Source organism: Callorhinus ursinus, unplaced genomic scaffold (assembly GCF_003265705.2).
Source record: "Callorhinus ursinus isolate GAN/ISIS: 27379988/994484 unplaced genomic scaffold, GSC_fseal_2.0 scaffold35, whole genome shotgun sequence".
Taxonomy (NCBI): domain Eukaryota; kingdom Metazoa; phylum Chordata; class Mammalia; order Carnivora; family Otariidae; genus Callorhinus; species Callorhinus ursinus.
Window position 1 is genome coordinate 6,331,068 of NW_027397097.1, and position 25,634 is coordinate 6,356,701.

At 58.0% G+C, this 25,634-nt stretch overlaps 1 protein-coding gene across 1 annotated transcript in view; it reads left to right on the plus strand.

Annotated features, from left to right (window-relative positions):
- Positions 1-25,634, plus strand: part of MYO7A (myosin VIIA) — an 81,083-nt gene that overhangs the window by 52,561 nt on the left and 2,888 nt on the right. The window contains exons 24-46 of the mRNA XM_025894322.2: positions 41-244; positions 503-679; positions 1,172-1,261; positions 2,707-2,834; positions 4,935-5,061; positions 5,821-5,940; positions 6,520-6,693; positions 7,540-7,767; positions 9,054-9,224; positions 11,197-11,314; positions 12,118-12,244; positions 13,370-13,539; positions 14,524-14,714; positions 15,371-15,495; positions 16,159-16,316; positions 17,289-17,442; positions 18,618-18,773; positions 19,218-19,323; positions 20,455-20,568; positions 21,622-21,709; positions 21,888-21,994; positions 24,373-24,558; positions 25,008-25,124. Of these exons, the coding sequence (XP_025750107.1) occupies positions 41-244; positions 503-679; positions 1,172-1,261; positions 2,707-2,834; positions 4,935-5,061; positions 5,821-5,940; positions 6,520-6,693; positions 7,540-7,767; positions 9,054-9,224; positions 11,197-11,314; positions 12,118-12,244; positions 13,370-13,539; positions 14,524-14,714; positions 15,371-15,495; positions 16,159-16,316; positions 17,289-17,442; positions 18,618-18,773; positions 19,218-19,323; positions 20,455-20,568; positions 21,622-21,709; positions 21,888-21,994; positions 24,373-24,558; positions 25,008-25,124 (3,336 nt within the window). The remainder of the gene's footprint in view (positions 1-40; positions 245-502; positions 680-1,171; positions 1,262-2,706; positions 2,835-4,934; positions 5,062-5,820; positions 5,941-6,519; positions 6,694-7,539; positions 7,768-9,053; positions 9,225-11,196; positions 11,315-12,117; positions 12,245-13,369; positions 13,540-14,523; positions 14,715-15,370; positions 15,496-16,158; positions 16,317-17,288; positions 17,443-18,617; positions 18,774-19,217; positions 19,324-20,454; positions 20,569-21,621; positions 21,710-21,887; positions 21,995-24,372; positions 24,559-25,007; positions 25,125-25,634) is intronic.

Consider the following 25,634-nt stretch of genomic DNA (forward strand, 5'->3'; position numbering starts at 1 on the left):
GCTCCCGCAGCAGGGCAGGGAACCCCTCTGGCCTCCTCAGGACCTGGAGCGTGGGCGCAGGGAGATGGGGGAGGAGGACCTGGACGCAGCCCTTCCCTTGCCTGATGAGGACGAGGAGGACCTCTCCGAATATAAATTCGCCAAGTTCGCCGCCACCTACTTCCAGGGCACGACCACACACACCTACACCCGGCGGCCGCTCAAGCAGCCGCTGCTGTACCACGATGACGAGGGCGACCAGCTGGTGAGGGCTGGGGCTGCGTGGGGGCCCGGGGTGGGGGGCAGGTCCCCGGGGGCGGGGGAGGGCGGGACGAGGGCTGACCTCACCCTGGTGCCCCGCCTGGGCCAGGCCACGTGGGCACGGTCTCAAGGAGCAGCGGAGCACCCTGAGCCGGGTGGCCCTCCTGCGGCCCTCTCCGGCCCCCTCCCCAGACCCCCGGGCTATCGAGAAGCTCAGCCCTTTGCGGCGCCTGTGCCCTCTGACGCGCGGCCCTGCCCCCAGGCGGCCCTGGCGGTCTGGATCACCATCCTGCGCTTCATGGGCGACCTCCCTGAGCCCAAGTACCACACGGCCATGAGTGACGGCAGTGAGAATATACCCGTGATGACCAAGATTTACGAGACCCTGGGCAAGAAGACATACAAGAGGGAGCTGCAGGCCCTGCAGGGCGAGGGTGAGGTGAGGCCCGGCTACCACCGCGCCCCCCCACCCCCCGCCGGTCCGTCCGTGTCCTCCCAGGCCCGTCGGAACGGCTGCCCGGCATCCCCAGCCTCAGGGGGCTCCCCAGAAGGCGTGTCCTAAAATGTGCCTCTGCCTCACCTCCCTGACCCCCACTCTCTGTCTGCTCGTGGGAACAAATGTGTGCGCATTTTGTAAACTGCAAAGTGCGCCTCAGGATCGGATGAGGCCTTTGCGGTCGGAGCCAGCCACAGCATTGACTCACTGGGAGGCCCTGGGCAGCTTCCTACACTTTTCCGAGTCCCCATTTTCCCGTCCGTCACCTGGCTGGGGCAGGGGAGTAGGAGACAAGAGGGTGGCCGCGTGGGGTATGCCTCGTAAACGCTAGCGTGGAGGTGAGCCCGCCCTCTGGCCGGCGCTCCGTTGTCCATTGCCCTTGTCATCATTACTCGTGGCCCAGGCGCTTGACCCTGACCCCTGTGTGTCCCGCAGGCCCAGCTAGCGGAGGGGCCGAAGAAGCGCAGCATGAGGCACAAGCTGGTGCACCTGACCCTGAAGAAGAAGTCCAAACTGACGGAGGAGGTCAGAGCCGACCCTGGGCTGCCCGAGGAGACGCAGGCTGGGGCCGGGCTGGACTCGGGGACCATAGGAGTGGGAACAAGAGCAGCGGCTGCCTGTTCCCAGGGGCTTGGGCTGGACCGTGTGGGGAGCCCCTGGGCAGACGGGGGTGCGGGGAAGGGGGCCGTGAGCTCAGGCCGGGGCTACATCCGGGAGGGCTTCCCAGAAGAGGGGACTGGAGAGCTGGAGAGGGCTGGAGTGGCACATGGTGAGAGGGAAGACATTTCCTGCCAGCGCAGGGACCCAGTGCATTTGATCCAAGGACCTTTCAGACACTGCACACTTTCTGGGGGTAAGAGTGCCCATGGGGCATTAATGCTACTCATTTATTTGAACTCTCGTTTAGTCACCTGGCCTTTCCTGAGCGCCATCCTGGCCCAGTGCTCCGGGATTGTGCAGGCTGGGAGGGCAACAGACACTAACCGAGGCATCTGCAATGCAGGGGACTGGCTCCCTCATCCCCCTACATTCCCACACATCAGTCCCTCTGCCTAAAATTCCTCCTTCCTCTTTTCTGCCTGGGCATCACCTCCTCCAGGAAGCCTGCCCAGACCCCTCTACATTAGAGTCACGCTCCTCCTCAGGGTTTCCCGAGCCTGCTTTGCCTCTGCCATTGTCCTTTTTCCCATCTGAGGTTCAAATCCAGTCCTGCAGCCACGTGGCCCCAGATTTGAATCCCGGCTCTACTGCTGGGTATCTGGGTATCTGAAGGGCTCAGGTTAGGGGGGTGGGGAGATGCCCACTGGTGGGCTCCAGGGAGGATGGAGTGAGAGCACCACTGTGGGTGCTCCATAGAGGTGAGAACCTCCTCCACCGCCCCCCCCCCGCAGGGGCACCCTCCTGCTGCTCACCCCTCTCACTCTGGGGCTCCAGGCAGGGTGCAGGCTGGTGCAGTGGGCTGTGTGGAGCCAGAGAGGAGAAACACATCTGTCAGAGCCCAGGCCTGGAGCTATTCACATAGGGGTCAGGGCACCAGGGATTGGTGAGGGTGACTGGGTGGTTGGACCCAGGGTGTATTCTGGGTGTCAGAGTTGTGTGTGGATTTGTGGCCCACCCTGGAGAGATAGGGGTCCTACCAGGAGTCAGAGGAACAGGTCCCTGTCCTGGCTGAAAGGGCTTCCCTGGGGGAGGGTGGGGAGGGGGGTCAGGAAGCTTGCAGAGGAGCCTTGTCCCTAGTAGGTGGCACCAGGCCAGTGCTGCCCAGCTGTCTGCGCATCATCGATCCGACGTCAGTTCTGCACAGGGTGGGGGTGGGACAGGGCTGGGGCCATGACCGTGGTGCGGAGCCAGCCCTTCTGGCCACTCTCAGGATCTGCTCTCCAGGGGAGTGGGCAGACTCACACATGTGGCAGGGCCCCTCCTCACTTTTCCCTGCCTGGGCCAAGCCTTGTCCCCTCTCTCTGGCCCAGGTGACCAAGAGGCTGCATGACGGGGAGTCTACCGTGCAGGGCAATAGCATGCTGGAGGACCGGCCCACATCCAACCTGGAGAAGCTGCACTTCGTCATTGGCAATGGCATCCTGCGGCCGGCACTCCGGTCAGTACCTGCGGAGCTGCCGGCTCGGGAGGCACCCAGCGCTTCTCAGAGTGTGGCCCTGCACAAGTGGCACAAGTTGTGGCTTTGTCACCTTGGCAATGGGTGAGGCCAAACAGGCCTGGGTTTAGCTCCGCTGCTAGTCATGTGACCTTGATAGAATTATTTCATCTCCGTGAGCCTCAGTTCCTTCATCTGTAAAGAGGGAATAATCATAGGCTTGTGGGCAGATCGGTCTCTGGAGAACGTGTAAGACAGGACCCGCATGGTAGGCACGGTTGTTCTCATTATTGAATGCATCTCCTGCCGTAGACCCATTCCTGTCAGCTCCATCCTGTGGGCAGGGTTCCTGCAGGTAGCGTGCCTGGGAAACCTGCAAGTTCCTCCTTTGTTCAGGTCCCTGGGGTGTTGGGGAGGAGATGGGATGATCTAAGAGTCACCAGGAGCAATAAAGGAATCAGCTCAGCTAGGTCAGCGGAGGGAAGACAGATAGGACTTTTCTGAGGACTCTATCAGCACAAGGCGGTCAGTTAGGAAAGCTGATCCCATGAGTCTGTGCATACTGGCTGGGAGGACAGCAGGATGGGGCAGGGGCAGGGGGTTGAGCCCATTTTACTGATGGAGAAACTGAGGTCCAGAGAGAGGAAGAGACTTGCCCCAGGGCCCTAGCCTCCCAGACCTCCTGCCTTCCAGTCAGGCCCCCTTTCATTGCTGCTGGAGGCCTCACCGGAGATGGTCAGGCACCCAGGGCCACCTGCCTCCAGGAAGAAAAGGTAGCTGCCCAAGGTGTGTGGAAGGGGCAAGAATTTGCCTCCCAGTCGTCTCCCCATCAGACCTAAAGTTGTCAGTCCTGGAGAACACAGTGCCAGGAGCCCTGGGCTAAGAGTCAGAAGGCTGGGTGTTGAGTCTCTGAGGGACCATGGCTAATCCCTCCCTTCCCTTGGCCTTAGCTCCCAAATATAGGTGAGAAAGCTTTTACTGGTCTGTGACGAGATGGGAAAAATATAACGTTGTTTCTAAAGCTAAACTTGATTTATTGAAAGAACTGTTCTTTGTTCTGAGATTTTACCCTTTCTACTTTCTGGATATTAAAATTATGTTCATTTTATGAAATGGTTGTGACACAGATAGTGGGCAGATTGTGTACAATATGTTTTAAATGACCTTGTTTGTGATGATAAAAAGTGAGCAACCTCATAATTAATTTTGCGGTTGCACTGGCCCCTGAACCCTGAAGATGGTGGCGCCACTGGATCAGATAATCCCTCCTTCCCACCCAGGCCAGCCCTTCGGAGAGGGAAGCGCGGCCGTGAGTGCCCCCTGGTGGTCACTTCGTCATCGACGCCCTGCCCTTGGCCCTGAACGCGCAGGCAGGCAGTGGCTTCACCAGGCAGCTAGCCTTTGTAGAGGATTTACTGTGCCACGGGCTTTCTAAGCCTTTTCTCATTTTTCTTCACAGAAAGCCTGTAAGGAAGGTTTTATCTTTCCCTTTAAAATGGAAACAAAACAAAACAAAACTACCTTCACTGCTTTGATCTGATTACAAAAGTAATACATGGCCACTTAAGTACTGTATTCAAACATTATGGAAAAATCGCAAGTGAAAGTTGAAGCCCCACCTCTTCCACCTCCCAGACCAACTCCTCGGACGTGTTTGCTGTTTCTGCTCTTCCAGTTGCCATCAGTAGAAATTGTAGCTGCTGTCCCGACTGGGGGCCAGGCTTGGAGAGGCGAACTCACCTGCCCAGGCCGCCCAGCTGGTGAGGGACAGGGTAGGGGCAGCCTGTGCTTCCCATTGAAGTGATCACCAGCAGCCGTGGCCGCCGTGCCCCAGAGCCGGAGGCGCACCCCTCTCTGGATTCTGGGGACCTGGCTGTGGAGCTGGATTGGAGGCAGGAGCATGCTTCATGCCTGATGCGCCTGCCTCCAAAGCCAGACCCACTTCTGGCTGCGCAGCCTTCCCGGGCCGGCCCCACGCCGCCACCTCCTGGGTGGTCTGGGGCAAGCTGGAGAGGACAGCATGCTGTGTGTCCCACCTGTGGCCCGGAGGCAGGAGGGGCCGGGCTTATCCTGAGGCTGTCTCCCCTCCTTGCTTCTCCGTAGGGATGAGATCTACTGCCAGATCAGCAAGCAGCTGACTCACAACCCCTCCAAGAGCAGCTATGCCCGGGGCTGGATCCTCGTGTCTCTCTGCGTGGGCTGCTTCGCCCCCTCCGAGAAGTTCGTTAAGGTAGGGAGGCGCTTGGCCTCCTGGGGCGGGAAGGGCGTCAGAGGAGAGAGCCGGGGGAGGAAGCGCCGCGGGGCTCGGCGAGGAGGCCCTGCCTAGGCCATCTCCTCTCAGGCCTACAGTTCCTACCGCCTTGTCCTGGGCCGCCCTCCCTCCCTCCCTCCCTCCCTCCCCCCCCCCCCCCCGGGCTTCCAGCCCTTGGCTCTGTTCTCCCTTCAGCCGCTTTCTATTTATGAGGATGCTGAATTTGACAGCAGCAGCTCCTGGACCCTCCACTTATGGTCTTGGAGCAGGCACTGTGGTTGATCTCAGGCCACTTTCTTGACTGCAACTCAGTGCCAGGCCCTGGGCGCTGGGGACACAGAGGCAGACAGAGTGGGTCACAGCAGCACCGACCCTGCTGGTCGGCGCTGTGAGGAGAGTGCTCTCCCAGCCAGGAGGAGTCAGGGAGGTGGGCCTAGCGATTAGGCTCGGTGAAGAGAGGGGGAATGGTATGTGGGGTGGGGGCAGAAGGCACGGCTGAGACCGGACAGGGTGAGAATGTGGTGGCCTTGATGGCAGCCTGAGGCACATGGACTTGATCCCAAGGGCAGCAGGGCTGAGCCCCGGAAGCAGTGGAGGGATGTGGATGACTGGGCCTTGGGCAGGTCCCGAGTGTGGATGGAAGGGTTGGAAGTAGGAGACCTGGTGAGGCCGCTGTCATGGTCTCGGGGTCGGGGGGAGGCTGGAGTGGAGGCCTCTCAGCCGGCCCTCTGTCTGCAGTACCTGCGCAACTTCATCCACGGGGGACCGCCTGGCTACGCTCCATACTGTGAGGAGCGGCTTAGGAGGACCTTCGTCAATGGGACACGGACACAGCCGCCCAGCTGGTTGGAGCTGCAGGTGTGGCTCCTGGCCCCACCCAGGCATGCGAGTGCACGTGTGTGCACGTGTGTGCATGTGCGTGTGTGTGTGTGTGTGTGTGTCTAGTGCACCCCAGTGCCCCAGAAACATTCCCCACTTTAGGATTCTATGGTTCTTTAAGTTCTGGAATCCCAGGCTTGTTGGAACAGGAAAGCACCCAGTGGACTCCCATCTGTTTTTTAGTCAAAATGACTTGGGCAGGGGGTTCCCTCTGTGTCTGAAGAGCTTCATCTGTAACATAGCAATGATGACACTCACTTCCCGGGGTCTTGTGATGGTTGCATGATGTGAGGGCAGAAGCCCCTGGCATGTGGCAGTGCCCAGCCTCCCAGCCCCAATGCCCGGGCTCAGGGACCTTAAAGGTGCTGTCAGGGTGGGGAGCACTGCAGGGCTCCCTGGGCACCTGTGACCAGCCACAGGTGGTGTCCTGGTGGGATGCTGGGGTCCGAGGCTCTGGGGCAGGTCCAGCCCCCTAGGAGCAGGGAGCCAGGAAACCCAGAGGGTGTGAACTGGTCTGAAGTGAAAAGATCCCTACAAACACTCTTTGGTCATTTTCAGGCCACCAAGTCTAAGAAACCCATCATGTTGCCTGTGACATTCATGGACGGGACCACCAAGACCCTGCTGACTGACTCAGCCACCACGGCCAAGGAGCTCTGCAACGCACTGGCTGACAAGATCTCGCTCAAGGACCGCTTTGGGTTCTCCCTCTACATTGCCCTGTTTGATAAGGTACGCCCCCCCCCAACCCCGCAGTGCCCCCTCCTGGCACCACCCTGGCTCCTGTTCTGGGTCCACCACACATTGACTCAGGCCATCTTGGGCAGTTACCTACCTTCCAGAGCCTTCATTTCCTCTCAGCCACTGGTAACTCTGCCTCTGCCCAACTCATTAGGACTGTGGAGAGCACCAAGAATCTGGTCATACAGTGGTAGATGGAAACCCAGAGCTCACTTCTGTCACATACCTGGGAGGGAGTCAACCCTCCCCTGGTACCGGAGAAAAAACATGGCAGACATGGACTGGGGTGGGGGGGCATGCAACTTCTTAGTCTCTGAGATTCAGTTTTCTCATTTGCAAGTGGGAACGTACGTTTCTATCAGGTTTCTATGGTGGTTTCTGTTCGCTTCTTAGTGGTGACCCGGGGCACATGTGGGCCGGGGGACAGGTGATTTTGCCTCCACACTCAGCAATCCCGCAGGCAGCAGTGATGCTCCCCTCCTACCCCACTCTGGCAGGTCCAGGGACAGAACCATGTTGTCCGACAGAGTTTGCCTGGGAATTTTTCTCACCTACAGATCGCTCCCGTGTTTTCAGGAACCATTTGTCCATCAGAGTTTCATGTAAGGCTTACACTAGGAAATGGGAATGCCCCTGTGGCTGTGCTGACTCAGAGAGCCCATGGCTGGGATCCAGAGGTCTGATCTGCTTCCCAGGTGACCCGGCCACATCCCTGCTTTTCTCTGAGCCCTGGTTTTCCATTTGAACAAGAACAGTTGGCACAGTTGATAGCTCTTTGTGAGTCCTTCCCTGTCTGCTCATCTTTCTGCTGGGTGACCTCCAGCCCTCTGCCCGCAGGTGTCCTCCCTGGGCAGTAGCAGTGACCACGTCATGGATGCCATCTCCCAGTGTGAGCAGTATGCCAAGGAGCAGGGTGCCCAGGAACGCAATGCCCCCTGGAGGCTCTTCTTCCGCAAAGAGGTCTTCACACCCTGGCACAACCCCTCCGAAGACAACGTGGCCACCAACCTCATCTACCAGCAGGTGGTGCGAGGGGTCAAGTTCGGGGAGTACAGGTGTGAGAAGGTGAGTGACAGTGAATCTTCTGCCTGAGCTTGCTCGGCTCTATTTTCCAAATTTGGGCTGAATGTTACTGTCTGTGACCCACTATTAGCTTAGGTGGAGGTTAGCCCGACCGAGGCTTCTTCTAGATGAACACTGCCCGTGGGAACAAGGGCTCTGAAGCCTAGTGTGAACCCTGCCGGTGGAAGGTGTTCACACTTCTGCAGTGCTCGTGCATGGTACAGAGTCCCTGCTTCAGAACTTGCTACGTTGTTCTGCGTTCATCCAGAAAACCCTGTCTTAAAGGAGTAAGAGATTCACTCGTATAGGCCAGAGTTTGCAAATGTGTACTCTCTTAGTCTCCTTTTTAGAGGACAGGAGTGATATGGAGTAACTCGTGTTGTGTTATTTTATTTTTGATGGCGGTGATGATGGTTCTCATGGTGTCCAAGATTCTGTTGGTGATTGTGATGGGGAATAAGGGTGGGGGTGATGGAAAAGAAGGGGGTGCTTGGTGGTGGCAGTGGGAACAGTGGAAGCAGCAATGGTAGTGGTGACGATGGGGTGGCGCTGGTGGCCCGGGATGGTGCCAGGTTGGTGATGGTGAAAATGGTGTTGGTGGTAATGGTGGTGGTGAGCTGATACTCACGCAGAAGGTGTGAGTATGGCCGTGTCAGTTGTTAAAATTCTGAAATGCTTTGAACGGCCTGGGAAACATCTACTGCCTTCAAGACACCAAAGAGCCTTTCTCTATTCCCCTTCTGCCACAGCCCCGGTGAGCCCCAGGCTGCTGTGTACCGCCCCAGGCAGAGAAGGGGCAAATGCCCAGTCCCCATCATCTGGCCCTCTAAAGCCTCTGCAGCATAGCCTCCTTGTTGCTCACTACTTGGCCCATCCCAGGGTGGGGTGGTGTTGGAGATGGTTATGTGCTGCCCACCTCTCCCTCTGACAGTGCCAACGGGACCCAGGTCCCCCCTTCCCCAGGGCAGTCTGTCAGCCCCAGTCGCTGGCTCACGGGCTGGGAATGTGGTGGTGGACCCATCACCGATGGGCTGGCCGGCCTCTCTGGGTCACCTTGTGCGCCTCTGTGCTGGTGCTGAGGGCACCCAGGAGAAGGCAGGGGTGTGGCCCTGCCCTTGCGGAGCTCAGGGTTCCACCAAGCAGACGAGAACTTCTGGGGAATCAGTGAGAGCAGCTTCCCAAACCCTGGGGTCAACAGCTGCAGGAGGCAGGGCCCTGGGGGCTTCACTGGACTGGAAGGGCTTCCCAGAGGGTGTGTGAACAGCACCCCCCTCTCCCTCCCCGCCTAGGAAGATGACCTGGCCGAGCTGGCCTCCCAGCAGTACTTTGTGGACTATGGCTCCGAGATGATCCTGGAGCGCCTCCTAAACCTCGTGCCCACCTATATCCCTGACCGCGAGATCACGCCCCTGAAGACGCTTGAGAAGTGGGCCCAGCTGGCCATTGCTGCCCACAAGAAGGTAGGAGGGCAGGGCGGGGTCTTAGAGGAGGGGCTCATGAGCCTCATGAGAGAAACCATGGGTCCAAGGGCATTGGCTGCCACAGCCCCGGTGAGCCCCAGGCTGCTGTGTACCACCCCAGGCAGAGAAGGGGCAAATGCCCAGTCCCCATCATCTGGCTCTCTAGCAAGCCGCAGCAGCTTGCTAGAGCCGCGACTCAGGAGTGTTGGTGCATGCTGGGAGAGCTTCCAGGAAGCACATCCTCCTTTCTGCCTAAAAGAGCTCCAGCCCAACTTCCTGCTTGGGGAACTTTAGGTACAGACCCCTCGACCCCATTGCTTGAGGCCCCAGGCTCATAACCAGCCCTGAGTGGCTCTCTTCCAAGCTAAGCGGCCTGCCCAAGTACTAGAGGAGGGGTGGCCTGGCTGCTGGACCCACGGGCCTCCCCACCTCCTGGCCCTGGTTGTGTAAGACCAGAGTCATCTTTGCACACAAGTTCCTGGGGGCTCTGCACACCAGCAGTCTTTCAGCTTTCTATACCACACGCCCTCTTCCCTAACCCAGGGGCCCCATGTACCTCTCCCACTCGACTCTTTGCCTTCCCTGGTGAGCTGCCCACAAGCCTCCCCCCCCACCCCCGTCTCGGAACCTGCCCTGCACCCTCTCTACATCTAGGCCTGGCTCCCCCGCCAGGCCCTCCCCTCCCCTCCAGCCCCCTGCAGAAGCAATGCATGTTTTCCCTCCACCCCTCTGTCTCTCTGTCCAGGCAACCTCTTGCCCCTCACCTCTCCCACCCTGTCAGCTGCCGAAGCCCATCCATTCCACCTCCCAAATAGCTTCCATCCCTCTGAGTCCCCCCTCCCCCCACCCCAGGGCCTCCTCAGTGTTCACTGCCGTCATGCACTTGGCACGTTCTGGGCTGGCTGCCCTCGTTCATTAATTGGTTCTGCTTGGGGTGCTTGCCATGTGTCGGGCACTGCACCAGGCCCTGGGCACACAGCCATGAAGAGGACAGGAGGTCTCCGCCCCTCACAGCCCACAGCCGAGCTTGCTGTGTCTCTCCCTTGGACCAGAGCCTGTTGGCCTGTGTGCCCCATATCCCAGAGCCAGTCTTCCCGTAGAGCGTACAACTGTGAATTAGCATGGTTTTTAGGGTCCGAGGGGTAAAAACATTTTATCTGGGAACAGTTTCAAACTTAGGGAGAAGTTGCAAGTTCAAAAACCTGGAACGGTATACCCCTCCACTTCACCCAGACACTAGTTGTCCTGTGCTGCATTTGCTCGACGATCCTCTCTCTCCCGCGTCCGTCTCTTCTGACCCCTGTCCCCTCCTGGGAGCGTCCTCCTTCCAGCCCTCTCAGCACATGGCATGCGCGTGCGTCTTTGCCCATGTCGGTGTCCAGAGATGACAAATACCATGAGTTCAATTTGATACGTCCAGTTCTACTCGAACCCCATCGAGTTGTTAATAGGCCTCTGAGGGCTATTTTTAGGTAATCAAATGCCAGGGCTTTCCTGCCGGCAGCACTGCATCAGCCCCTGGCTACTCTAGCCCTCCCCAGCTCCTCCCTCCTGGGTTCGGTGTCAGCTTCTGCTAACAGCCCAGCCTAACAGTGGCTGCCTTGTCCACACTTCCGTGTGACCTGGCTCTTACGTGCCCGCTCCCCACCCCTCTTCCTGGTGTGGCACACACACCCCTGCTTAGCCACACACGTGCCCCTACCCCGGATGCCTCCTGTTCACCCATGACTTCGGGCCTTGCATGCATGCTGGCCAGAATCGTGGGCTTTTCTGTCGCAGCTGAACTGGGAGCTCCCTGCAGGTGGGACCTATGGAGTGATGGGGGTGGCTGTGGGCTGATGGGGTGTGACCAGGCCACGGTGCCCAGGAGGGCACCTTAGTTCCAGGGCGCCCCTGGCTTGGGGGGCACAGACATTGGGTTTCCGGACAGAGCTCTTGTGATATCTATTTCCCCCTGTCTATCCCCCTCCAGGGGATTTATGCCCAGAGGAGAACTGATGCCCAGAAGGTCAAAGAGGATGTGGTCAATTATGCCCGCTTCAAGTGGCCCTTGCTCTTCTCCAGGTTTTACGAAGCCTACAAATTTTCAGGTACCCCCTCAGCCCTCCTGCCTCCCTGTGCTCTCCCACCCTGCACTCTATGGCTCCAGCCCACCGCAGAAGGAAGGGATGGCCTGAGCCAGACTCCGCAGTGAGCCTACCTCCTGCCTGCGGGCTTGCTTGCTCGTGCCAGGTCAGTGAGCAGGCAAGCAGCCCTTGCTCTTCTCCAGGTTTTACGAAGCCTACAAATTTTCAGGTACCCCCTCAGCCCTCCTGCCTGCCCCCAGCCCAGGCACTCAGCAACACTCTGGGTTAGACAACGAAATGCCTGCTAAGATAACTAAGCACCTGCTATGTGCAGAAGCAGGCGGCCCAGAGGAAAGGCTGGGCTGACTCTGAAGCAGAGCATGGATATAACGGACACAAACCCTCACGGGCCATTGGCTCTGCCATCCTCGGGTCCGAATGACCGGGCATCTGCTCCATGCTAGGCCCTGTGCTGGTGCCGGGCTTCACAGAATCACCAGATATCTAGCTGGAGGGGACCTTGGGGCTCAGTCGACCCCCTCCATTAGCCCACTTCACTCCAGGGCAGGGTGGTATCCAGAGCTGCACAAAGACCAGAGGCAGGGCTAGGACTCCAACCAAGTTTCCCAATTTCAGTGCTCTCTTCCCACTGCACTTCTGAGCTTTGACTGGTAGGGGGGTTGCACTCTGCGAGGCTCAGTTTTCCCATCCGTAAAATGGATATCCGTATACTCCCCCTTGCTACCTCCCTGGCGGGCATGAGGACCGGGAAGGGCGGGGCTGTGAGTGGGGCCGCTTCCCTCTCACTGCCTTGGTCTCTTCTCCAGGCCCCAGCCTCCCCAAGAATGACGTTATTGTGGCAGTCAACTGGACAGGGGTCTACTTTGTGGATGAGCAGGAGCAGGTGCTCCTGGAGCTGTCCTTCCCCGAGATCATGGCCGTGTCCAGCAGTAGGTTAGTGCAACCCCTCCCGCGCTACCCTTCAGTGCAGAGCAGGGAGTTGGCCAGCGCTGCACAAAGCCCAGCGGCAGGGGTGTGTCAAGCCCAGTGTTCTGACTCAGCACTGTCTGAAGTAAGGAGGGGCAGATGGAGACACAGACAGGTGGGAAAGGAGAGGGCTCCTGGGGGTCTTTGACAGGGAGTCGCTGCCTCATAGAGGACGTCACTGAGGTGCAGAGACATTCAGTCACCTGTCCTGGTGCCAGGTGCTGGAGCAGTTTGTGCCGCACTGTGCGGACCTCTCAGGTGCCTCCCCCCAGATCGGGGCCGAGGGGCCTTTGTGGGGCATTAATGGCGTGCACAGATGGGTGTGGGCGGCTAGGAGGACTGGGGGCTGTCAAGTGTGTACAAAGAGGGCCTGGCCTGGGATTCAGGGGCCCGGGTGGGACTCATGTCCATGTCCTCATCCCTGAAACTGAGCTATTAATACTTGCCTTCGGTAACAGTGGTGAGGGATGAATGTCACAATCAGTGGGAGAACTCTGGAAACTGAAAGGTGCAGGCACACTTAGAGCAGTGGTGAGGGGGCGCTCCTGGAATAGCCTGGTGTTCCCAGCAGGCCCTCCCCTGATCCCAGGCTTATGGCAGTGTCTCTGGGCAGCATCTGCTGTGGGCTGGGGCCGGGCATGTCCAGCTCTGACCAGGCATGTGCTAGGCACAGGGATGCAGGGTGATAAGATAGGCCTTGCCTTCTTGCAGCTTCCTTCAGTTGAGAGAGGAGATAGACATTGAACAGTCTATTTTAAAGCAAGGACCAGGGTGATGAGGGCTGTGGGAGGGCAAGGAGGACTTCCTGAAGGAAGCAATATCTAGGCTGAGATCTAAAGGGTGAGTAGGAATTAGATAGCCAAAGGGAACTAGGCTGGGCTCTTGTAGGCCTCGCCCCGGACCATGTGTGACTTTGGCAGGGCCATGTCTCACCCGGACTGGGCCGGGTCTGACTGGGCTGGCCTTGGTCTCCTTCAGGGAGTGCCGTGTCTTGCTCTCGCTGGGCTGCTCTGATCTGGGCTGTGCTGCGCCTCACTCGGGCTGGGCAGGACTGACCCCGGCTGGGCCCTGTTCTCCGTGTTGGTCCTGCAGGGGAGCAAAACTGGTAGCCCCCAGCTTCACGCTGGCTACCATCAAAGGGGATGAGTACACCTTCACCTCCAGCAATGCTGAGGACATCCGTGACCTAGTGGTCACCTTCCTGGAAGGGCTCCGGAAGAGGTCTAAGTACGTGGTGGCCCTGCAGGACAACCCCAACCCTGGTGAGTGGCTCCTGGCAGAGGCTGCCAGGCACCGGGGCTCAGGGGCATCAGGCAGATCACACATCTTGGCCTTGGCCTGGGATTCAAGACCGCCAGCACCACTTAGCACCCTTCCCTAGATACCCTCGGCTCCACCGGGACCAAAAGCCAAAATCCACGCCTTCCCTCTGTGCCCCATGGGGACTCTTCCTCTCCTGCTCCTTCCACACTCACCACCTGTCACCTTCTCCAGTGACATCAGGGGTTCCTCCTCAGTAGTCTCCAAATACCTACCGCCTTCACATGATGACAGCGGTTAAAGCTACCCTGCCTGAGCACGCCGCAGGCCTCCGGGGCTCTGGGCAGAGCGTGGAAAGGACAGAGATAAAACGGACCCTGGCGCTCCTCTCAGCGGGGAGAGGGGCTGGAAGCAGACAGTGAGAGTCCCTGTGACAGTGCAGTGACCAGGGAAGCCCAGAGCCTCTGGGAGTCTGCACGGGAGGCCCCCATGCAGCCTGGGGTTCAGGGAGGAGGTAGGTGTGGGCAGAGTGTTTGAGGCAGAGAGGAGAGCACAAACCCAGTACAGAGGCTGGAGAAAACAGGCGTGTCTGGGAACTGCAGAGAGTGTGGTCTGGCTGGAATGGGTGAGGAAAGGGAGGAAGGGCGAGAAGCAAAGGGGAGGGAGTCAGGAAACTCGGCCCACAGCAGCCCTGTGAGCATGTTGAGGAGGGTGGACTTTCTCCCCAGGGCAATGGGGAGCCATGGAAGGCTTGTGAGCAGGGGAATTGCCCGCTCCAATGGCCATGTCTGTGTGAAGGGTTGTGGCAAGGTGGAGGCAGGGTGACCAGTGAGCAGACATGAGAGGGACAGGGCCTCAGTTATTCACTGGGGAGGAACAGCTTATAGGTCATCAACCCAAATAAAGATGTTCCAATCGAGCCTCTCTCTCTCTCTCTCTCTCTCTCTCTCTGCCCCCATGTGGCCCTGCTCACCTCTGCCGCCCAGCGGGAGAGGAGTCAGGTTTCCTCAGCTTTGCCAAGGGAGACCTCATCATCCTGGACCATGACACAGGAGAGCAGGTCATGAACTCAGGCTGGGCCAACGGCATCAATGAGAGGACCAAGCAGCGTGGGGACTTCCCCACCGACTGCGTGTATGTCATGCCCACTGTCACCATGCCACCGCGGGAGATTGTGGTATGTGGCTTGGGCGTGGCACATGGATGGGAGTCTCCTCTGGGCCTCTCCTGGTCTTCTTCCCATATCTGTAAAATGGAGTGAGGAATTATAACAGATTCATGGTCTGCAGTTCCTGTGAAGATGATCTGGGGGTCATACAGGACCACAGACTTCAAGTGGGGAAGCTGTCAAACCTGTGCTGGGTGGCAAGTGGCCTAGAAACTGCATCAGATGAGGATCTGCCCGGGCCTCACCCCAGGTGGGGCAAGGGATGCGAGGAGGGTGGGGAAGGGAAGCATCACCTCACACTGCCTGCGAGCAGAGCTTGGAAGGGAGGCCGTGGTTCTTCTGGATCACAGGATCACAGTCCTGAAGACTCAGAGCCTGGCTTTCCAGACAGTTGCTGAGCTAGACTCTGTTGACTGGGCAGTTCTCACACCACATCCCCCTGCTCCATCCAGGCTTTCTGACTGACCCAACCTGGTTCAGACACAGGGTATTAAAGAAATGATCCTGAGTCCACCATGATGGAGGCAGCAGTGAGCTCAGAGGGCTCCCAGGGTCAGAATAGGGTGAGGGTCAACCCCAGTCCAGAAGGCTCTGGGTTTTACCATGTTGATCCCGGGGGCCCCAGGTAAAGAGCTGACCTCAGCACCCTGTCTCTTGGTCTCTAGGCCCTGGTCACCATGACCCCCGACCAGAGACAGGACGTTATCCGCCTCTTGCAGCTGCGGACAGCGGAGCCTGAGGTGCGCGCCAAGCCCTATACGCTGGAGGAATTTTCCTACGACTATTTCAGGTGATGGAGAAAGGGTAGAGGGAGACCAGGAGAGTGAGTTATAGGCTTCTGCTACTCTAGTCAGTGTGGTGGGGTTGCCTTGGGATGCTCCTATCTGGGGGCAGGGACTGTCAGAGGGAGCGGGAGGGCAGTTTCTGTCTACTGCGATGACCCTTCTTGTGTCATTTTATTCTTCCTTCATTTAAGATACCGTGACTGTGGCCACCCCAGGGGGGTCCTGGGCACTCACAACTCATGCCTGTGCCTGCCTCACCAACTCACAGTCCCGGTGGGGAGCTAGGCACAAAACTGGGCAGCTGTGATTGTGTGTGCCCAGCATTATGACGGGGATGCTGGGGCGTGGGGGTAGAGACAGGGGACAGGCTTCCTGGAGGAGGTGGTATCTGAGCCGAGCTGTACAGGGGGTGACCTGGGTGGAGGAGTGCTGCAGGCAGCACATGCCAAGGCCAGAGCGGGGAAAGCAGAGAGGGACAGAGGGGAGGAGGCCATGGAGGTGGGCAGGGCTGGTTTTCTAGCTGAGAATAGTAGGGTCCAGGGAGGGCTGGTGACTCATCCCAGGTCACTCAGTGCAACAGGGAAGAACGGGGCCTTCAGCCTCCATGCACAGGTAGGAGAGGGGCAGGTCTTACAACCTGGGGGTCAGTGCCGACTGTGTCGTGTCAGGCCCCCACCCAAGCACACGCTGAGCCGGGTGATGGTATCCAAGGCCCGTGGCAAGGACCGGCTGTGGAGCCACACACGGGAGCCACTCAAGCAGGCACTGCTCAAGAAGATCCTGGGCAGCGAGGAGCTCTCTCAGGAGGCCTGCATGGCCTTCATTGATATCCACACCTGTGGGGGTGGGTGCCAGGGAAGGGCAGGGCAGGGGCCCCAAGGAGGGGGACCCCAGGGGAGGGGGGGGCACTGGGCCCCTGCCTCTAGGGTTTTCATCCAGATACCTCCTTCCTTCTGAGGGGCCTGGTTGGGTCCTGGGCAGTGTGGAGGTATGCGGATCCATTTGCCTGGCACGTTACAGTGGCGGCTTACCCTTACAGGGGCAGCCTAATCCATGTCTCCTCTGATCCCGTCCTTCAGTTCACAGATGTGTACTGTGTCATGTGCTAGGCCGGGCATGGAGACATAGCTGTGACCAGACCCAGTCCCTGGCCTCATGGTGCTTACAGCCAAAAAGGGCAGACATGCTGATCGGGACAGTGCTGTGATGGGGCAGAACTGACGTGGGCTTGGAGGAGGGCAGGATGGCCTTCCTGGAAGAAGGGGTATCTAGGCTGAGACCTGAAGACTGAGCAGGCCCTAGTCAGTCAAAGGAGAGATGAGTGGGGAGTGTTCCAGACAGAATGAGCATGCCCAAAAGCCCTGAATCACAGAATGATTCAGCACAGGTGGAGGGCAGAGGTCTAGAAGGAAATCTGAAGATGTGGGCTGACTAAGGAAGGGTTCCCAAGTCCCGTTAACAAGCTTGGACTGCATCCCAAGGCCACGAGGAGCCGCTAAGCGGTGGGGTGGCCCAGTCAGATTTGTGATTTGGAACATCCGTCCTGGTTGCTGTGAGGACTTTGGATGTGGGGTGGGACCACTGGTGAGGAGGTAGCCAGAGGAGCTGAGGAGAGGGTGGGCAGTCGGCATGGAGAGTTGGGTGGCAGGGAGGCAACAGGAGGTCGGACCTTTCCTGAGTGAGTAGTCTGAGGCCCAGAGCCACACAGTTGGTTAGGGGCAGACCCCGTTAGAGAGAGTGGCCTCCTGGCTCAGTGTTCACCCCATTGGTCACAAGGCCTTCCTTGACGGTTCCCCACCCATGCTCAAGTATATGGGCGACTACCCATCCAGGCGGACGCGCTCGGTCAATGAGCTCACTGACCAGATCTTTGAGGGTGCCCTAAAGGCCGAGCCTCTCAAGGATGAGGTGTATGTGCAGATCCTGAAGCAGCTGACCGACAACCACATCAGGTGGGTGGGAGTGGTAGGCGGGTGAGGGGCAGCCTCCCCCACTAGTGCTCACAGCTACCCACCATGACAGGGAGCTCCCTCCCTCCCGAGGCAGGTAGCAGTCCTTCCGCACTCAGGACAGGAGCTCAGGCCCCCTCATGGACCACCTCTGCCTCAAGGCCCAAGGGAGTCTGGTTAAGAACCAAGAGGTGGTGGCTGCGCCCTCTGAATCTGTCCTCCTCCAAGTTTAACTGCACACGCTCCTCCTAAACTTCCTGCAACTCACTGCCCAAACCTCCTCTAGACACCCCTCGCCAGCCCAGACTCCACTGTCTACCTACAGGTTCCATCCATGAGCCAATGTCCTTGCCGCTGGCGCAGGCTGCGCTCTGCGGGCCAGCAGTTGGAAGCTCTGGCTGAACCCTCCCGGGCTGAGGGGGGTTGAGTCCCAGAGCGTGTCACTTTCTCCCTGCTCGGCCGGACCGCGGCAGGAACTGGAAGTCAGGCCCATGCTAAGTCTTAGGGCCTGAGGGAAGCCCCACCCTCTCCCCTTACACCCAGATCCCCAACTCCCTCCTCAGCGTTGCCATTTTCTGCACCTCTTACAAAATCCACCATCGAACAGTACATCAGATCGCTTCTTGCTGCCAAGCCTTTATACATGCTATGCCCACAGCCAGCATTTATCTCCTTTTTTGCATCAGAATTTGCCCCAGCCTTCAAAACCGAGATCAAATGCCACCTCCTTCTAGAAGCCCTCGATGGTTCTCTCCTATCAGGCCCAAGGAGCTCGGAGTGGTGCCTGAGGGAGCCCAGGGGCTCTTCTAACTCTGTACTATTCAAAGAATAGATGAGTTAAAGAGCTTCCGCCAGAACACAAATCACACACTGCTTCCTTCATAGGAAAGTCTTGCCAAGAAACAGAATCTTAGTTGAACCAAGAGTGCTTGGTTGACACAGCTGACCTTTAGTCTGGCACGAGCACCTGACCTCCATGTCGCCGGGGACGGTGTGGCCCAGTGTGGGTCGGCCGGCCACACTCTGAGTAGTACTACCTGGGGCTGGCTGTCAGGGAGGTGGGTCACGGCAGGCACGTGCTGCCACGGTGAGGAGCCGAGGGACGTGCGGCCCCTTGGGGTCCTCAGGCCCACGGCTGGCCCGTGTACCCCTGCTGGAGCCTGCGCCTCTTCCGGCAGGTATAGCGAGGAGCGGGGCTGGGAGCTGCTCTGGCTGTGCACGGGCCTCTTCCCGCCCAGCAACATCCTCCTGCCGCACGTGCAGCGCTTCGTGCAGTCGCGCAAGCACTGCCCGCTCGCCCTCGACTGCCTGCAGCGCCTCCAGAAAGCCCTGAGGTGCGGCGGCCCCCGAAGAGCAGAGGCAGCGGGCCAAGAGCTCAGGGCAGGAGTGGGGAGGTGTTCCCAGCGACGCCGGGCTTGTGGGTGTCCCTTGGGGATGGGGTGGGACGTGTCCCTGGGGTACCGCAGCTGCCAGCCAGCCCCAGGTCGCAGCACGCAGGGCCCATTCAGGAGGGCAGCTGCATGCCTTGCGGCCTCCTGTTCTGCAAAAGCCCACTTCCTCCTCCGCCTCAGCCCTAGGTGCGGGGTTCTCTTCTCTTGTCCTTCTACAGTTGAGGAACTGGAGGCTCTGAGAGGTTAAGTGACTGTCACCTGGTTGGAAGTGGTGGACAGGAATTAGAACTGGGGTCTGGCTCCAAAGTTCCCTCTGTTCCCTGCTCCCCGTGGCCCCACAAACCCACTGGCTCCTGACTGCCCCTCCACCCCTCTCCTGGTTTTCAGAAATGGGTCCCGGAAGTACCCCCCACACCTGGTGGAGGTGGAGGCCATCCAGCACAAAACCACCCAGATTTTCCACAAGGTCTACTTTCCTGATGACACCGATGAGGTGAGGGCTGCTGGCTTCCTGGTCACTGGATGCTCCTGAAGGACCGGGCTCCCTGAGGACACAGGGAGCAGTCCTGGTGCCTCCCCCCTGCCATCCCCACATTTGTGCCCACCCTCCTGCTCCTCAGTGGAGTCAGGGCTCAGCTGAGAGGCTAGAGACTCTCTGGGTCAGGAGACCTGGCGTTCCCGGGCCGACCTCCTGTTGTCTCCAGCAGCTTCCTTGGGAAGATCGTTCTTCCCTCTCTGAGGAGGCTCTGGCTCGGAGAAAAGTTCTCCCTCCCTCTGAGCTGAGCTCTGTGCTGGTGCCACCTCTGTACCTGGGCACAGGCCCGCCTGCCCCTACCCCACTCCCCTGCCCAAGCCTTTCCCTATTGCCCTGAGCCCACTTTCCTGCAGGCCCCTTCGTTCCTCCCCACCTGACCTGGTTGTGGGTCTCCTTGTCCAAAGGTCTTGTTTGTCTTCTCGTCACGCCCATTAGGCCAGGCTGCTTCTTGACTGCCGCTCCCTGCTCCATCTCAGCACAGGGGCTCATTCAGATAAATGAGTCCAGCACTGAAAACTTTTAGTTTGAAAAGCAGTTTCAAAACTTGTCTAGAGACTAGAGACTCAGAAATGCCATAATAGGATTCCAGTGACAATGACAAGAAACGAACACATCCTTTCCTGTCTCTCCAGTGAAAGGTTACATGAAGCAGTGCCCCCACCTCCACCCCAGGCTGCTTCCCCCCTCTCTTTTTTCTTCCCCTTCCTGGAATTTGCTTTCTTCTTCCTCCAGCCTCTCCTCCCAATCACGCTGCCCATCTGCGCTCCCTGGGCCTCTCATCTCCCATGCTTGTATAGCCAGGCCCAGAACCCTGGAAGCAGAGGCCAAGTCTGCCTGGAGGGTGGGGAGGACATGATCTGGGAAAACCCAGACAGAAGTGGACTTTTTCCTTTTCTTAAATGCCATGCCCAGCTCTAGACCCACGGGGAAACCCCTCCCTTGGAGGGTGCCCTCAATGGGAGAGGAGGGGAGGGGAGGGGGCGGGAAGGGGCTCAATTTAGTTGCAGGCACAGACAGAGGGATGCAAGAAGCCCCAGCAGAGGCCTTGCTAGAGCCAAAGTAACCACCCCTGATCCCGACACTCCCCAGGCCTTTGAGGTGGAGTCCAGCACTAAGGCCAAAGACTTCTGCCAGAACATCGCAGCCCGGCTGCTCCTCAAGTCCTCAGAGGGATTCAGCCTCTTTGTCAAAATTGCAGACAAGGTGGGTCGTGGGTCATTGGCTTCCTATCAGACCACTGTTGGTCTGTCTGTTGGAACATTTGCTTGGGCCGTAGGAGCTCGTGGGGCAGCAGGGAGGGGAGAGAGAATGAGGGGAGGAGAGAGTTGTGGTTGCACGTGGCGTCTGACTGTGTCCCTCTCCTTCATACGTCCCTGCAAGGGCCCCCTTGCTTGTAGCAGCTTTCCCTTAATCTTTCTCCTCTGACACATAGCAGAGCATGGCCTCAAACCTCTTGAGAGCCATGTGGTACGTAATGATCTGGATACACCAAGCTCAGGACTCTGCCACAACACACGTGTACTTTCCATATTTGATTTGACTGCTCACTCAGCTGCCATGCTGAGACCAATCACCTTTGAAATAACCCTTGAAATGAGGGTGATTAACCCCACCTAACAGATCACAAAACCTGGGCTCAGAAAGGTTAAGTAACTCATCCAAAGTCACACAGCAAGGACGCAGATCCAAGTAGGTCTGGCTCCAAGGCACAGGCCCCTGCCACCGTGCCGTACTGCTCTCCCCCACTTCTGTGTCTGTAGAGGTCAAGGGCCCAGCTTTAGAGCCTCTTCCTGTGGGAAGGCTTCCCTGACCCCGTCAGGTAGACTAGGTGCTCACTCACAGTTCCCCGTGCATCCATGTCTGTCTCCTCATTTCACAACTGTCCCTGTGCCAGACACTGGGAACCAGAGGTGATCGCAGTGAGGTCCTGGACCCAGAGGAGCTTGGAGCCTGCGGGAGGAGCAGGTCGTGGATGTTGGAGAATGTCCAAGGGGGGACTGGGCCTCATTCTTGGCTTTCTCCCCAGGGTCTAGGGAGGTGTGCAGGTGGTCTTTGCTGAATGACAGATGGAATGACTGTCACTCTGGGCAGGAAGTAGGCTGTATTCTGGAGACATTCAACAGGCACAGTCAGGGCAGGGTGGGACACCCCTTCTGGCTGCAAGGAAGGGCCACCAGGAGGGCCTTGAGTGAGAAAGTGAGAGAACTCACTATTGCTGGAACTAAAATGAGTGGACTGCAATGTGCATGTCCCCAGGTCATCAGTGTCCCCGAGAATGACTTCTTCTTCGACTTTGTTCGACACCTGACAGACTGGATAAAGAAAGCACGGCCCGTCAAGGATGGTAATGTGAGGCCGGGTCCTGGGATCATGTGAGGCCCGGAGCGGGGCAGGTGCTGGCCCGGGCCATAACTGCGAGGCCCCCCCTGGGTGGGACCCGAGCTCAGGCCCCCTCTGGGGGCTGGTGCTGGACGACCCTCTGTGCCGGGCCCTTCTGGGTGACTGACTGCCCTCTGCCGTAGGAATCGTGCCCTCGCTCACCTACCAGGTATTCTTCATGAAGAAGCTGTGGACCAGCACGGTGCCCGGGAAGGACCCGATGGCCGATTCCATCTTCCACTATTACCAGGTGAGCTGCCTAGCACCTCTCTGCCGTGGCTGACTCCACGTGCTGCTGGCCCTGCGATACTTTGGGAAAGCAGGAACCTGCTGTCCTTGCCAGGGGAGAGGCCTGTAATGGCAAGGCCTCCGAGAGATTCCTGCTGGGGTCCTGGGGACTGACTGGCTCAGCCTCACACTCTTCTCCTTCCTCAGGGCCTTGTACTTTCTTCTGGGCTCTTAATCCCCACCTGTTCACACCCTTCCCTTGGTGAGGGGCTGTCCTCTGAATCCAGGTTCTGCTGCTCTACCTGGACGTATCCGGGTGTATCCGAGGCCTCAGGGTGAATCTGTAAATGCTTTCCAGCACAAGCATGTGCCTGCGGGAAGCCGGGGCGGGGGGCGGGGGGTGAGGCCCTCATGTTGAACCTCCAGTCTGTGTCTGGCACTTTTCACTCATTTTGCCCTCCCAGCAAACCCCAACAACTAGGCATGCTGTTCCCATTTTATAGAGGGAGAAACTGAGACGCAGAGAGATTAAGTGATGTAATTAAGATGACAGGGTGGGTAGAACGGGGTTTGATTCCATGTCTTCACAATGGCAGACTCCGCGATCTTTTCTGGGCTAGCCCATGTACTTTTTCCTGTGGGGCAGACGGCCCAGGATGCTGGGAAGGCTGGGGGAGGCAGAGCTGGTGGCTGCCATGGTAAAGAGAACCCTGGCCTGGGAGTCGGCAGGGCTCATTTATACGTGAGCTCTGCCTCTCCCCATGGTGCCCATGTAGTGAATGGCAACGTGAATGTCAGCTGTCAGTTCCCCCAAGGCAGAAACCCACGTCAGCCTTAACACCTCCCTCTCCCTCCTTGCCCCTGTCCCAAATCATTCACCTGATGACTTCATCTCCCAAATCTCTCTAAAATCCATCCACATCTCTCCATTACCACCTGTAGCCACTCGGGTCAGTCCATCATCTTCTCTCATTTGGATGAAGCTGGTAAACTTTCCCCTGAGCTCCCCTGTCCATTCCCCCTCCCTTTGAACCCATTCTCTACAGGGGGTCATCATGCTTTTGGGACCATGGATTCCCATGGCTTTCAAGGTAGAACCCCAAATCCTGACTGCAGCCCTGCATGGGAGTGCCACTAGCTCTTTCTGCTGCCTTGTCTTATACCCAGCACCCCATTGTTCACTTCACCCCAGCTATATTTTTTCAAATTCTCAGGTATGCTAGGGAGCCTTTGTAATATTCTCTCTTTGGGAAGCTCTTCCCTAGGTTCTTTCCTTCACCTACTGAGCTTTTAGATGTTATTTCAATCATCATAAGGGAAATATGTCCCTGTTCCCAAGACTAGCTCAGGTCAACTAGTTATATGCCGCTATAGCACTGGGAACAGTTCCTTCAAAGATCATAATTATACATTGATTTGGGGGGTTGGTTGTCTGTTCTTGCCTTGACCACAAGGTCTATGAGAGTAGGGAGGGTATATGTTGTCGCTTAAAGGACCTGGCTCACAGTAGATGCTCAACGAATATGTGTTGGCTTGGTGGATAGGTGAATAGGCAGTGACTCAGAGAATGAATGGGTGGAAGGATGGATGGTGAATGAACTTATGGGTGGCTATTGGTGGGTGGATAGATGGACAAATTGGAAATGGACGTGGGTAGGTAGAACCATCTGGGTGGGTGGGTGGATGGGTATGGATGGGTATGGATGGGTATGGATGGGTGTGGATGGGTAGATAGGTGGGTGAGTAGATGAAAAGGTGGATGGATAATAATTGATTCAGGTTTCTAATCTGCAGTGTGTCCTCAGGCCAGCCTCAGTTTCCCTATGCTTCAAAGAGTGGGTAAGACAGTTGTTAGGCTGTGGATGGTGTTGGCCCTTTACAGGCTTCATTTTTGCTTTTGGTCCACTCCTCATCCTCAGTTTCTCTGTTTCTGGGTCGGGAAGTTCAAAGTGGGGAAGGGGCTGGTGCTGCTGATGAAGCCAGCCGGTCTCCAGGGAACACAATGGGAGGAGGAGGTCAGCCTGAGAGGCTTTTCTCAAGGAAGGACAGGCTCGGAAGGTTAGGGGTGTGGAACAGTCTCAGGTTCACCAGCTGGTCACTCTTGAGTTTCTCTGTCTTTGAAATGAGGCTGCTCACCTCACCAGATTCTGATGAGGGGAGGAGGAAAGAATATTCATACATGGCTCTGCTTTCCAACTGTAACATGCTGCATCTGTGCGGGCATGATTGCTACTTCCCTGCGCTGTGCCACCTCCCCTGGGGACACAGTGTCAGCCGAGGCTGCAGAAACAGGTAGGCCCAAATGTGGGCTAAGGCAGTAGACCCTGCCTCAGCCTGGTAGGGAAGGAGCCTGCTTCCTTCAGTTCCCTCCGTGCCTACGACCTGCTCTGCCTCTGGTAGGAGTTGCCCAAGTATCTCCGGGGCTACCACAAGTGCACGCGGGAGGAGGTGCTGCAGCTGGGGGCGCTGATCTATAGGGTCAAGTTCGAGGAGGACAAGTCCTACTTCCCCAGTATCCCCAAGCTGCTACGGGAGCTGGTGCCCCAGGACCTCATCCGGCAGATCTCACCTGACGACTGGAAGCGGGTGAGTATGGAGGAGGCAGCAGGACTAGGGACACTGACGAATGGGTCTCCGGGCACCCCATGGGTCAGGGGGAAGGTGCTGGCCAGCAGCCCAGGGAAGTCTCTCTTGTGGCCCCTGTGTATGATGAAGTCCCCCTCCCATTTTCCCTTCCACTTGCTTTAGTATCCAGTCTTCCAGGCAAAGGCCTCACCTGGCTGCTTGGTAGTAATCTGCCCTGCCCTGGTTACCATGGGGACCTGATTTTCCTTGATACTCTTTGGCCTGCTTGCTTAGGGGAGGGTGGGGAGGGGAGGGAGATCAGGATTCCATTAACTGGGATAAGGGGGGAGCCCTTCAAGGCCTCCAGGACCCCCACCATACGCCTGGCCCCCCAGGGCCCATGACAGCTGACAGTGCAGGTGGGATAGGAGTGACAGGGGAGAGGCCTCTGACCCACGTCCCCCCGGCAGTCTATCGTCGCCTACTTCAACAAGCATGCAGGGAAGTCCAAGGAGGAAGCCAAGCTAGCCTTCCTAAAGCTCATCTTCAAGTGGCCCACCTTTGGTTCAGCTTTCTTTGAGGTGAAGGTACGTTATGGGTGGCTTTTCAGGAGGAAGGGGTCAAGGAGCAGGGGCAAGAAGGCACAGAAACTCCTCCCCAGGACTGTGGGAAACAGCCCTGGCCTCTGCCACCTGTGCTGGCAAGGGAAAGGAGGGGAGCACCCTCAGCTTTGTACCACCTGGACGTCTCAGGCCTGGGACACAAGGAACCACCATGAGCTCAGCCTGGGAGGGGAGGCAGATATATAATGAAGAGTGGACTGTGCTGTGTGTGACAAGGTGGAGCCCTCATCAAGGTGGTGGAGCCTCAGAGTCCTACCCAGACTATGGAGGCTGAGGAGGCAACACCTGTGCTTTCCAGGAAGACCCTGGGGGGGACATCCTGGCAGAGGGCCTCGCAGGAGCACAGGAAGTGCAAGTGGTTGAGTATGGTTGGGCATAGGGTATGAGGTGAGCAGATTGTGGTGAGGCACCTTGGCAAACAGGCAAGGGGGTTGGGTTTCCTCCTGCAGGTGGTGGCGGGCCCTGGAGGGTTCT